Source organism: Daphnia magna, unplaced genomic scaffold (assembly GCF_020631705.1).
Source record: "Daphnia magna isolate NIES unplaced genomic scaffold, ASM2063170v1.1 Dm_contigs117, whole genome shotgun sequence".
Lineage (NCBI taxonomy): Eukaryota > Metazoa > Arthropoda > Branchiopoda > Diplostraca > Daphniidae > Daphnia > Daphnia magna.
In genome coordinates this window covers 16985-30206 of record NW_025533128.1, presented here as the reverse complement: position 1 = coordinate 30206, position 13222 = coordinate 16985, and the positions used below count along the sequence as shown (strand labels likewise).

The window sequence follows — 13222 nt, the reverse complement described above, 5'->3', positions numbered from 1 at the left end:
TAATGATGCTTGGATTGGCTACGAGGGGGAAGCTAAAATTCCTTCAATTTCAAACTAAACGATTAAGAATTTTATGTTATATAGGAACTACGGAGCTACGCTAACGAAATCGGTGGCGCTATTGACGCAGAATCCAGAGTACGCGTCAACCAATTTGTCCAGTATATACGATCATTTTGGATGGAGTGCATTGGACCAGAGAGATTCTGCGTCAACATGGAAAACAACAGAACAAATAACCAGATGGAAGCAAACCACCGATCATTCAATCATAATATAGGGAATCCACACCCCAAACCGTGGTATTTTTTAGGTAAATTTCTATTAACTTTCTCCATGTTTCAAAAAGAAGTAACGTTTCCATCTTTTAGATCGCCTTCAAGAATTTGGTCAGGAGGCGGAGTACAGCTTCCTAGCCTTACGGGATGGCACTCCTGTTAGAGATAGAAGACGTCAAAAATACGTTACGCGAGACAGGGAGATCAGGGCTCTGCAGATTGATCTACAGAATGGACGGATAACCATCCGGGAGTTCTTAATGGCAGCAGCGTTCCACTTCGAGCCCGTCGAAATAGAATTTCGAGAGCAAAACGCAGAAGAACTTAACCACCCCTTTGACGAAGTACGTGCGGCATTCGAGGCTTTGCTACATGTTCCACCTGCCGTCATTGATGCCCCGAATTTCGCTTTCAAGAAGATGAAATAGTGGAAATCGAAGTAGTTCTTGCTGCGGAAAATCGTCTGGAAATTGCTGCAGTCGAAGATCCTGGGGCTCCAGTTGCAAGGGGTCGTGGAAGAGGACGACCTCATGGAAGAAGGCGACCGCAAGTTCGGGGAGCACCAAGACGGGAGGCGAATGAGCAAATAGCCGTTGTCGATCCACCGGCTGTAAATAGACGTGGAAGAAGAGGGCGACCCCGTGGACATCAAGGTAGAGCACCCGCGCCACGTCAAGGTGCACTAGTTGAAGTAGGCCCAATCGGTAATCCTGCTGCTCTGTTGAATGAAAGAGGCGGTGCCGGAAGAGGGCATCGATACGTTCGTCGGGTTGCACCAGCTGATCCACATTTGGAATCAGAAGACTCGCGGGATGAAGACAACGCCGTGAGGATGGAAAGATTTTTCGAAGCTCAAAACGCGAATTTCTTGCATAGAAGAGCAAATGTAATGGCAAGATTAGTTCAACTACGACCGGAAAGGGAAATAGGGGCTGCTCAACAAATAGAAGAAATTAACGAAGAGTTGCCCGTAGCGGATGTTCTGCAACATCAGGGAAATATCCTTCCACAATTCCCAGAAGTTAACCATGATGGTAATTGCCCAGTGTGTTGGTTAAGGATGCCAAACACCGTATTAAACTGTGGTCATATTTTTTGTTTGGAATGCATTGAAATCATTGAAGCGTCGGGGATTAGAACGTGTTCAGTGTGCCTCTCAGCATTCGACACTCACCGACCTCTTCTCCCAAATGATGTGAATGTTGCCAATATTTTGTTGGAATTCGGTAACCAACACTAATGTTTTAATTTAGGCAATCTTTGTCCAATAATTGGCCCATTTAGAAAACATGCGTTCAATCAAGAGAGTAATACATATGAGAATAAAGAATTGTGACATTGTTCCACTTCATTTATTCTTATTTATTCAACATGCGCTGCCACGTATGTTTAGAAAAAAAAGTACATATCAATGAAGAACCATGGCAAAGATAAATTGCAAGTTGCTCTCATCACCCATCTCGTCCGATTCTCTCTAGGATTCATAAAAGTAAGTCTCATCAGCTATGTACAGAATTCTAAAACAGAGACAAAATATCTGATACGGTGAAAGATTAACAGACCAGAGGAAGAACCTTTTAACATTGTGAAACATTGTTAAAAGGTCAACATTGTTAAACATTGTCAAAACGGTGCCTTATCTTCGGATGTCCAAGAACGGAGGATTTTGGAATGCCGTCCAGACAACAATGATAAGCCAGGGACGGCAATTTGACTCAGTATGCTTGACTGGCCTAGTGGAAGTAAGCTGTTTATTGTCACTGTCTACAAATAGCACTTCGGCTTCACTTCCTTCCACTTTCAAGATTAGGCCACAGTGCCGCCAGCCATCATCCTTGTATTACCGACACCCACACGCTTGTTATAGATTCTTTTGAGGTATATAAAAGAATATAAATTAGAAGAGTGAAAGGATTCTGACCCTTCGCTTACCAATCACCTGTGTAAGCTGCAGCCAATTTGTCCAGTAAGTCTTCAAGAAGTGGACCCACATCAACCGTATAGCAGCAAAAGCTGTAGGGGTTGTCGAAAAATACGGTTTCGAGGATCGTCGTTGACCCTTGTAATCTTTTGTGAGGTGGGTAGAAAAGTTGAATGGGACACGAAATCGGCACTACCCGCTTGTGGAGTTCAATAGGATTGTTTGAGTGGGAAACACAATGGGTTCACCGTTTTACCAGTGTATTTGTTTCACGTAACCTCGACTGGCATTTGAATTGACAGAAGAAATACTCCGCGTCTTTTATCTTTGGTACATTTTCACCAGCTTTTGCGGAATCCCACTAGTCCGCATTACCATTCACGATTGGCAACTTTCCACCAGCCTTTCGAGGAGCACACGAGTCCACTAACTTATCATCGTTTAGGATTGCTGCATGATCCATGGCAGTATTAGGCATTTCGTTTGAAACAAATCCCGATTCTTGGGAGCCATGAAATACGATTCCTCACTGGCTGGACACCACCAACTACGTTACAATGAATAACAATCACATCGATTTTGCAGCCCTTTTAATTATTAAAGAATTTACCTGTAGGTACCATTCCGTTACTGCGGGGACATATTGAAGCATGCAGTCAGGGGCCGATTAATGTAATTGGTAAGAATATTATGCAACGTCGCAGGAAAAACTCAGTTAATGGGATGACAGAGCTTCACGCAAAATGACTTGCCATTGACCTGGAGAGCCTACTCGTTTTATGGTGCGTTGACTCCGAAAATAAAACAGTAAATACCAAATGGTTGTTTGTAAAAGAACTAGAGGGTTTTCAAGTGAAACCCATATTTCTTGACGGGAAATGTTGATATTTTTTCCGTACTCTATAAAGAAGATGGATACCTAGATTTTAAATCATAAACACATTGCCCTTTCAGGCAAGACAGTAAACTTACATCATTGTCATATTCGTTTATAGATTGACAAATAAATTCTTACTCCTTCGAAGTCAGCATGCACACCCAAACACATCTTTCACTTTTTAGTGTTTTTTATCTTCCTTTTCAAGTATTGAAGGCATTTTTCTTTCCATGTGATCCCTTTTGAATCACTACATCACCTAAAAGGAATTTTGTGGCCAGAGGATAGAAAGTGCTAAGAAAACTTGAAGTTGATGGATCATTTTAATGCACGCCATCAGAACCATTACAGTGTGGACATAATCTATGCAGAAAACTTCAAGATACCCAATTCTTACAACAGTGTGATCACTGATTGTTGCTCTCAGTCAGCTATTATTTACCACCATGCTAAAACCTTATCCTCTTAAGATCACTCACGATAGGCCGAGGACAACATTGTAAATTGCTTGCAATAACCTGTTCTTCCATTTGGGTTGCAAAGCTACTATCTTTTTATAACAAAAAATCAAATTGCAGTAATTGGCCTTGTTTCTGTTGGCAGTCAATGGCCTCAACCACATGTGTCATTTTGACGTTGAAGAAGATACTCTAAAACAACAAAAGATAAACAAACAGTAAATAATGACTAACCTCTTCTTGCAGTTTCTTGTCTGTCAGGTTCTAATTTGCATTTTTCTCTTTGGCATACAATTGAGGAGTACCAAGATCAATAGTGATGCCAAGATTACATTCCACAAGCAATTTTTAATTTTAGCTTTTCTACGTAGCTACTGAACAAACAACATAGAAAACAGCTACAATGAATGGTTCCATATTCCACTGCTACTGCAAAATGTCAGTCACTTATTGTTTCAGACAGGTAAGTTGGGTTGTAGGGAGTCTCTTGAAGGAACTTGCACTATTTCACTCAACAGACCACGTCTGTTCTTCTCTCTCCAGATGCTGCTGCAACATGTGATGTTCATCTGCTTTCTTCATAGACCCATGAATCCATGCCCCAAACACATTACTATCGGTTATTGACGGTTGACGCACTTGACGACTTGACATTAACGTTGACGGCTTCATGCTTCATGGTAATGGAATACGACGGACGTACAACGGCAACGTTGTGCGAGTCCTGACTACTGTTACTACTGAACAGTTGTTACAATGCTACAATATTCTACAGAATACTTACAAAAACTTACTGATGAATTATTACTTACGCAACTTGTTATCAATGGTTAATTTTATTTGTAGCATAAATTACATGTGAAACATTTTACTTGTAATACTAAAAAAAAATGCACAATTTTATCTATATCATGTATTACAATTACAACATTTTACTTATAAATTATTTCTAAATTTGTTTCTAAAAAATTTTTTTTACTTGTGCAAAAATTTAATTTCGAATTATTACTTATGAAACTCGTTATCTATGGTTCATTTTTTTTATAATATTAATTATATGTGAAACATTTTACTTTAGATACTTTTTACAAATGCACTGTTTTATCTATGACATTTATTACAAATGAACAACATTTTACTTGTATTACAATTTAAATACGCACCATTTTATCCGTGATATTTATTACAACTGAAACATTTTAATTATGAACTATTTATAATTTTCTTTCAAAAAGTTAATTTTACTTGTGGTTATATTTACTAATGCAACATTGTATTTGTGAAAATGATTTGATTAATAAAGGTTCTAATGAACATTTTTACTTGTAAAACATTGTGCTTCTGCAACAATTTATTAAAGAGCATAAGTGTCAATGATCGATTTTATTAGTGGAATTTTACTTGTGAACAGTTTTATCTGTGAGAATACGTTCTTACGCTACGCAGCCCTGCCTTTCAAATCGGAAATTAGCCGTCAAATACGATACAGTGCCGGTCCAGTTATAGAACCGCCTAGCTATGGAACCGGCTCGGTTATCGAACCGATTTTTCTTTGCCGTGTTTCAGCGCCACCGTTGGCCGTATTATGAACTATATCGATTTTATATGGCGGGAATGAATGGGTTTTGCCTTTTAAAACATGCAAAAAAATATTAATGTAATTGGTTTTATCTTTTTAGGCAATGTTGTACATCGGTTCAATGACCCAGTTAATAATAATAGGCGGTAAAGTTATTCTAAGACCGTCAAAAATTGAGGGACGAAAGAACCGACGATAGGTGGCTCTAAAATCGGGTGCTTAGTTATAGAACTGAACCACTGTAGTTAACGGCACTGTACCAGCTTTATATTGGCCAGCCTGCAGAACAAGCCAAGTTTTAAGCCGGCGGCTATGGGACAGCTAAAACAAAATAAAATAAACATACACAACCGCTTTTTATTTATTTATTTTTTCTCTCGAAGGTTGCAGTCCATTTCCGCAGGCCATCTGTTTCAACTGGTTTTTTTCTCGGTCCCAGTTTCTTAGAGTAGGTTGACTGCCGATGTACGGGAATTTCTTTGTGCTACTGCAAAACATTTGTGTTTTCTGGATTTAATTTTCATTTCAGGAATGATTAAAGAAAAGACTCTTCGAATTGGATTCATTGGTTGTGGAAAGATGGCCCAGGCATTAGCTAAAGGATTTATCGCGTCTGGTAAAGAGACCTTACTTCCAGATAACTAAATCTTATGTATGTTTATAATTTTTTGCCTAAAACGTCGAGTGCTCAACAGCTTAATTGACGGCATTTTTGGCATAACTAGGGATCACACGATCTGAAAATATAATTGGAAGTTCCCCTAGGATAGATTCAATGTTCATCGAGGAATTCTCGGTAAGCTTTACGGACAAATTACATGGCTGTATCTACTTGTTTTATGCAGTTCTATTTTAACTTCTTTGTATTTCCCAATCGCGATTCGAGGCCATTGGTTGTTCCACTACACATGAAAACGCGCAGGTAGTCCATGAAAATGACACTCGTTACAATTCAGATTCAATTAGGCATTTGTGTTGTAGGTCGTCGAGCAGGCAGATGTAATTATTGTCGCGACAAAGCCTCCTTTGGTTCCAAAAGTGCTCACAGAAATAAATCCGGTACTGTACAGTATTTAATACGCTTTACCAACAAGTACAGCGAAAAAAATTCTAAATGTTGATTCTACCCTCATTAGGTGGTAAATAGTGACAATCTTATTGTATCCATCGCCATGGGCATTCCTTTGATAAATCTTGAACAGGTGTGTGTATCCCAATCGTGGCATTGCCAAGTTTCTCTAGGTACCGATAAATGAGTAAATGATATTCACTATGCCTCTGAGCTTATGAAACACACAGTCGTGAAGCTTTAGTGCATAGTAAATCTAAATAATAGCATATTCTAAGTTAGTTAATTATATATTAGCGTAAAATGTTGTATATAGATGCTGCCAAGGAAAACAAGAGTCATCCGTGTAATGCCAAATACGCCTGTACGGTACACTATTGTTCTGTTATTTGTCATTATGTACATAATCAGATATAACGCAGGTTTTAGTTCGTTCTGGGGCGAGCGTGTTTAGCTGCGGAACGTCTACGAGATCTGAAGATGCGACGTTGACCAAGCGCTTATTCACAGCTGTGGGTCTTTGTGAGGAAGTTCCGGAAGTGTAAGTGACATAGTAACATTACTGTGACATGTTGTGAATCATTATATTTACTAGCTTGAATGAGCCAGCATATTTTTCCTTTTCTTCTGGATAGGCTTATTGACGCATGCACAGGCCTTTCTGGATCAGGCCCAGCCTACGTATGTAAAAAATATCTTTATATTTAAAATTGTAATTATTTTAATTACATGATATAATGTATACACATATCTGTATATGTAGAATGATTAGTGTAGTTTGTATGATAAGTGATGACATAACTTATAAGGATGCCCATTCGGCAATGTGTGCTTACATTAGTACGGCTCCTGTATGGACGCTAACATAAGCCAGAGACGCAGTGATTTAATAATTTTATATCAGTTAGTTACACGACACAGCTATGTTCTACCCTATCAAACATGTTGCCGGATCGAAAAAAATTTTATAAAAAAAAGACAATAGTACTCTCCAGTACATCTGCCTTCATCAGTGGGAAAAAGCGCTTTAAGAAGTTAATTGCTGCAGGTAACTTTCTGCGCAATTTGCCTATTCATAGTAAGCCCTCATAGTAGCAAAATTCGCAAAAATATCCATGAGTTGCAAAAAAAGGAATAGTCCCCACCTGTCGGAGAGAGTTTACTTCGCGACCAAACAGCATGTTACGCTCGTGAAATAAATAAATAAAATATTTCATTATTTTCAAAGATTTCAAAGTGTGGATGTTCAAATTCTACTACCGTTTCCTAGCCGTATTATGAATTCTCTCTATAGAATCTCTGCCTTCCTCTTTTTTTAGCTAGGCCGAGGTGGTGCAGTAGTAGACAAAGCACGGGGAAAGAACTGCGAAAAAAAGCAACTGTGAAATATACTTTAACCCACGACTGAATATTGTGCAAAGAACTGTACTGCGTTTTAACGATTTTGGAATTATGGAACAATTTACGTGCAAAAAGCTATAGGTATATGACTGAGCTTTTCATGTACGTATTTTACCTACTCCGTATTAGAAAAAAACTGATGTCGGATTTGGTGTTCCCAAGCCTTCCCCTCCTCGTCACATTTCCCAAATATGCAGCTTCTCTCTGTCACTTCTCTCCAAATGGTTATGTAATTTCATTCGTTAGGTGCTTGATTATTGTAACGCTTGTTAGCAGCATGAAACATCAAATGCTGCTTTTCATCATCGTCAGTGAGATTTATAGGAAATAGTAGTAACGATAACTTCTTCCATTTAGATGTACATAGCTATGGAAGCCTTGGCCGACGGAGGTAATTTAAGAAGACAAATAACTAATTGAGTGTGTCTACGTAAACCACAACGTATATATCATACCACACAGGCGTAAAAATGGGAATTCCTAGGGACCTAGCGTACAAACTCTCAGCACAGACATTGATTGGTGCTGCGAAAATGGTCCTTGAAACCGGGCGCCATCCTGGTGCATTGAAAGACGACGTTTGTAGTCCTGCCGGTAGGAAAAACCCATCTTAAATCAAATCAATCAGCCTATTCTATTAATTAAATTTCTTTCCTTTTTTTTCTGTTATTTTTTACTGATAACAATATTGAGCAGGATCCACTATTCAAGCGGTTTATTTCCTGGAAAAATCTGGATTTCGCTCAAGTCTGATGGAGGCAGTCCAAGCCGCAACGCTGAAATCCAAGCAAACGGGAAGAAAAGAGTAATGATGAATGGACGTCAGAATCCGAAAATGATCAAATAAACAACTTGTCGTTGTGAAAGTAGCCAAACATGTATTGATTTTTACAACACTTTTGGCGAGTAACAAATAGGCAAACTTCCGAAGAATACAGGTTAAATATGAGTTCATTGGGAGGACACATCTCAATTGTTTCTAAGAAAGTTGGTATGCCAACTAAAATTTGCAAAAGGAATTGACGAGACATTAATATAGTCCGGTCCTGTAATTATAAAGTACAAATTCCAAAAAATCATGTCCCATACAGTGCATCCATCACAGTGACGAGTATTTATTTCCGTTAACGTGGAAACGTAAAATGGAATCCATCAGTTCGGTTACATCTTTAATAAACGCGCCCCTCCCCCCAATCATTTCTCTTAAAATCGCAGTTTCTAATTCTCCTTGTGGAATCGTCTATGATCTTAGCGCGGATTTCCAATGTTGGATTAGATGTGATCCCAAATCTTCCAGATCCGGCCACTGCTTGACTACAAAAGCAAACAGAAACGCTAATATGCAGGTTGTTAATACGCGCAACCTAAAAATTCGACCAATATTTAAGCTTTAATTTATTCAAAATACTGATTTCATCAATTCACCTTGTCTTTAGAAACGGAGCGATTATGTTTGCTGAAGTTGAAACGACGACTAGCACTAGTTGAAGCAAAGTTAAGGCCATGTTGATGAATTTGACAAGAACAGCCCGAGCATTGGAGTTTTCAATCCCTTCCAGACTAACATGCTGCTGGTGCTGGGCTTGATGTTCCACTTTCGAAATCTAAAAAGGAAAAAACGCTTAAAGAATGAAGGCAAAACGACGAGAAAATCCACAGATTTCATTTACTCGGGTATGACAGCTGTCCAACAAGTCATGGATATCTCTCAGTCTCTCTTCGGATTGGTATTGTACTTTTTCTTCCATATCGGCAATATTTTGTTTGAGATTCTCCACCTTAAACATTCAGGTCATTGTGTTATTGAAGGATGCCAACATTTTATTATGCTTAGCAATAAATTTTTGGTTCTTTTTTGCCAACCTCGTTCTGGTGCAATTCAGTTAAATCATTGATTTGTTCTTCTAAGCGCTCTACCCGGAACCGCTCTTCTTGTAGGGCAGCGCTAACGAAGGACACCTCCTGCTGAAGATGCACCTGCATCACAATATAATTTTGGGTTAGGATCTAGTAATGAAGACGATTAAATTTACAAAATCACCTTGACTTGTTCCATTTCCTCACGCAGCCGATCAACTTCTTCCCTTCTTTCTTGAAGCTCTTGAAAGAAAGACTCCAATCCCATACTCAGCCCTAAATTTGTTCCGACGACATTGTGTCTAGGAGACATATGCAAGCCTCCGGCCATGCTTTCGCTGGTGACTGAACTGCCACACTCTGATCCTTCTTCCGATGTGTACTTACCACCTCCCGAACCCTGGCTGGTAGCAGGAACGATCGCGGAGGATCCAATTGTCTAAAAGACATGCAAAAATTATACATTTGAAAGCAACGTTGATTAAACCGTTACCTGTGATACGGCTCCATGGCCAGGAAGAGAATTCGAATTTCCAGCACTCATATTATTGACTGGGGCCGGTGAAACGACAAAAGCGTCTTCTGGTGCAGCCGAGCTTGATGTGTTTTCCACTGCACGTATTTGATTAATGTTGTCGGCACTGCCAAACTTGTTTCGTATCAGGTGAGCGAATTCTCTCGGTTTTGACATAACAGTTCTATCGTGAAAGACATCTTAGATTTGTCTCAGATTTCTACGGTGGTACCACAGAAGGGAAGTGAAAAGAGTTAGACTCACTTTATTCCCATGCCTACGCCACGAAGGACTTGCTTGGGTGCCCGATGTCCGTGATTTCGAGGAATCCCTTGAGCTTCAAGAGCTTTGAGTCGACTTTGGTAAGTATCCAGTTTACGTTGCAGTACTTGCATCTGCTGAGCAGACTTGGTGTTCTTTTTTTCAAAAACAGCTTTCAAGCGGATCTGTTGCTGCTTGTCGGCCTGGGAAGCCAAACGGAGATATTCATTCACATTTTCATCGCGAGAAGTTTGTTCGTCTCGTATTGATTCGCGTGTTTTATTGACTTTAGCCTGGAACAAGTTAAAAAAAAGCAATCAGTAAAAACTTCCCACAACACGATGTACACAACGTGAACTGACATGGATTTGTTCCATTTCTAATCGAACTTTGTGGTATTGCGGAGTACCAGGTGCATAAGACAAACTTCCACCTGCTCCATCCAATTCATCCAGCATAGTGTTGCCTCCTTCAGCGCCAGCTGAGAAATATGACACATCCTAGATTTAAAAAAAAATTATCGTTGAAACACCTGTTTTTGCAAGATCCAGATATTCAAATGCAACCCGCTTCAGTATGCAATCGATAACGAAGGTTTAATTATCTGCCTACCGGATCATCGTCAACTGCTTGGTCTTCGACGGTCTTAGATATCATCGTCGAAGAAGACAATGCGGAAGGATCAAGCAATCCCGTTGGAGCGGATGCAGTGGATTGAAGGTTACTATGGTTACGTTCATCGGCTACGGAAAGTAGCGACTGAGTAGACGGAGTAACAGGTAAAGCAAGATTGCTGTTAAGACTGAGATGTGCATTGTTGCTAGTCCCAAGGGAAGCGTTGAAGAGAACACCAGTGGTAGAGCCAGTTGTTGCTGCCCCTGTAGTACTACCACCGCCACCCTTGTCGCCTCGCTCTGCGTGTCGTTTCGACAGTACAGGAGATTTTCTGCGGCCACTTTTCATATTAGTGCTCATTTCCAGTGCCTTCCTTCTATGTAATACATAATTAACACTAGAACTAATAATTATTCCCAAAAGGATTCAAACATAACGACATCCGTTCTAACGCAATTTTGTGAAAAGCATATCGCCACTGCTAGAAACTAGCGTAGATTTTTAAAGATTTAATTGATGCATACGATCAATTTGTAAAATTTACATTGACATTGTAGCAACTTAAGATGCTAGAGTTCGTACTATTAAGTGCTATATATCTATATGCTTAAAGAACTAACAACATTATCTACAGTTCAACATAGCAAAATTTTAACTTATGTATTAACTACATTCTAGTTGTGGTATTGGGAAAAAAACACAGAATTACCCATTATTTGACCCTTGAGAATTAATGGTGGTTGCTGTATTACATGTGACAGATGAGGGCCTTGATGGTGAAGGACCACGGCTTGATGAAGTGTAGGAAGTTTCCATGGTGTGTGTTGTTTTTCCATGAATTTCTTGAAATTTATCCATTCAGGCTTTCTACTGTGATAAAGAATAAAAATGTTGATAAATAAGCATGTCCAAGATGAATGTCATTATCTTAATGTGGGTCTTGATAAAGTAAGTTTTCACCATAACAGTGTGGTGACAAATGCTTATGTGTAATATCCTAGACAAAGCATTCAGGCAAAAGAACAGATCCACAGAAATGCTCAGTCGAAGAAACCCAACCCAACATCAGTTCTAGCTTCAAATGAAAAACAAACGATAACTACGAAAGAACTTTAATTACATTTTATGTTACGGTTGTAAAGGTTTTGTAACTATTTTAACCTGTGCCGTATTAGGATACAAGGGTATCGCCTCCGAATATATGTGAAGGGCTGTCTGGTCCAAAAAGCTCTCTGTTTTAACTTTTAATTTTTAAACCATGTCTAAGCAAGTACTTTTGCTGAATTCACTGTATTAGATTCGATTTAATTTTTCACTAACAGGATAACCTCGGAATCCTTAAGTTAGAGAGGCTCATTTGCAAGAATCCCAAGATTACAATAACAGATGACTAACGACAAGGCAGCCCTCTTGCGGGATCCATGTAAATCGTGTACGCATACATTGCAGTGGTTATTGTGAAGTAAGACTAGTCACTAGTCATACTTTATGGAAGGCGTGTACTACAACCAGGCGCCTAGGGTTCAGGTTCAGCCCTGTGTCCAATCTCCAATGGGTATTTATTTGGGCAATATGGGGAGGTCTTCTTCTTGCCTAAAAATTGGATCCGGTGGGTAACGATTCTTCTGTTTTAGTACCCACGATCTACCCGGGTTCCACGTAGGTAAGAAAAAACTGGAACCGGTTCTGTTACCCGGTTTCTACCCTGATTAACCCGTGTTTTCCCAACTTGGTCTCCGCGAGACGGTCTCGAAGGGTCGAGACCGTCACCGCTACATCCCAGTGGGACTATCCCGGCCCTCTGATTGGCTCTTTCAACCCTTATACCCTTCCATGTATTTCTGCTTTCCGCTCCCACATTTTCCTGATACACACAGCGTGGTTTTCCGTGGGAGTGGAGTTCGCGCTTTGATTTGTTTGTTTCCTTGTGTATTTATATTATTTACATTTATTGTATGCTGTTTGTTAAGTTTTACAAATACAACATTTTTACTTATATCAATTGTTTTTTTCATTTTATATAATAGACTGAATTAAGTACCGGTGTGTTTTCTTAAATTAGTGTAAATTGGGCCATAGGCACTTGGGGTGGCGGTTCCAAAACCCGATCAGGTAATGATCGGGAAAACTATAATTCTAAAAATTTTAAAAATGATAGGAATGGATATATCTTTATAAGACCTGTCCATTTTTTCAAAAATGCTGCTTTTAAAAATACTTATTGGAAGAGTTACCCGATTTGCCGTTTTTCAGGTAGGTCGGTACGGTTTACGGGTATCCGGTACCCCCCAATAATAAGTAAAATTTCAATAATTTATTGCGGGAAAACTATAAGACCAAAATAAATAAATTTTACAGAAATGGATAGCTCTTGACAAGGGCTATCCATTTC

General features: G+C 39.3%; 2 protein-coding genes and 1 long non-coding RNA gene across 21 annotated transcripts; 1 reads left to right on the top strand and 2 right to left on the bottom strand.

Moving 5' to 3' along the window:
- Positions 1-1611: 1611 nt before the first annotated feature.
- On the bottom strand, positions 1612-4249 carry LOC123466760. Of its 5 annotated transcripts, none has more exons than XR_006641519.1 (6): positions 3769-4248; positions 3172-3335; positions 3015-3099; positions 2810-2958; positions 2218-2746; positions 1612-2148 (listed from the first exon to the last, which is right to left on the bottom strand). It is a non-coding gene; the product is annotated as an uncharacterized LOC123466760 (long non-coding RNA). The 5 variants fall into 5 exon arrangements; XR_006641517.1 differs by having other exon boundaries at positions 3015-3146; positions 3215-3335; XR_006641518.1 differs by having other exon boundaries at positions 2810-2967; positions 3015-3146; positions 3215-4249.
- A 1155-nt stretch (positions 4250-5404) lies between these two features.
- On the top strand, positions 5405-8452 carry LOC116920887 (pyrroline-5-carboxylate reductase 2). Of its 8 annotated transcripts, none has more exons than XM_045166911.1 (12): positions 5405-5561; positions 5643-5729; positions 5839-5909; positions 6000-6035; positions 6095-6172; positions 6250-6355; positions 6499-6551; positions 6605-6723; positions 6818-6863; positions 7941-7974; positions 8046-8177; positions 8280-8452. In XM_045166911.1, the coding sequence occupies exons 2-12, from the start codon at positions 5645-5647 to the stop codon at positions 8390-8392; spliced, it is 873 nt and encodes a 290-aa protein (XP_045022846.1). In that variant the 5' UTR covers positions 5405-5561; positions 5643-5644; the 3' UTR covers positions 8393-8452. The 8 variants fall into 8 exon arrangements, with proteins under 8 accessions (XP_045022846.1, XP_032782944.1, XP_045022848.1 ...); XM_045166913.1 differs by having other exon boundaries at positions 5418-5578; XM_045166917.1 differs by having other exon boundaries at positions 5420-5578; positions 5643-5765.
- LOC116920885 (transmembrane and coiled-coil domains protein 2) lies at positions 8442-12248 on the bottom strand. Of its 8 annotated transcripts, none has more exons than XM_032927042.2 (12): positions 11992-12248; positions 11791-11929; positions 11540-11700; positions 10828-11206; positions 10578-10715; positions 10219-10508; positions 9934-10138; positions 9625-9879; positions 9447-9560; positions 9254-9361; positions 9009-9187; positions 8442-8947 (listed from the first exon to the last, which is right to left on the bottom strand). In XM_032927042.2, the coding sequence occupies exons 3-12, from the start codon at positions 11686-11688 to the stop codon at positions 8824-8826; spliced, it is 1941 nt and encodes a 646-aa protein (XP_032782933.2). In that variant the 5' UTR covers positions 11689-11700; positions 11791-11929; positions 11992-12248; the 3' UTR covers positions 8442-8823. The 8 variants fall into 8 exon arrangements, with proteins under 8 accessions (XP_032782933.2, XP_032782937.2, XP_032782934.2 ...); XM_032927046.2 differs by having other exon boundaries at positions 11540-11697; XM_032927043.2 differs by having other exon boundaries at positions 11791-11905.
- Positions 12249-13222: the final 974 nt, after the last annotated feature.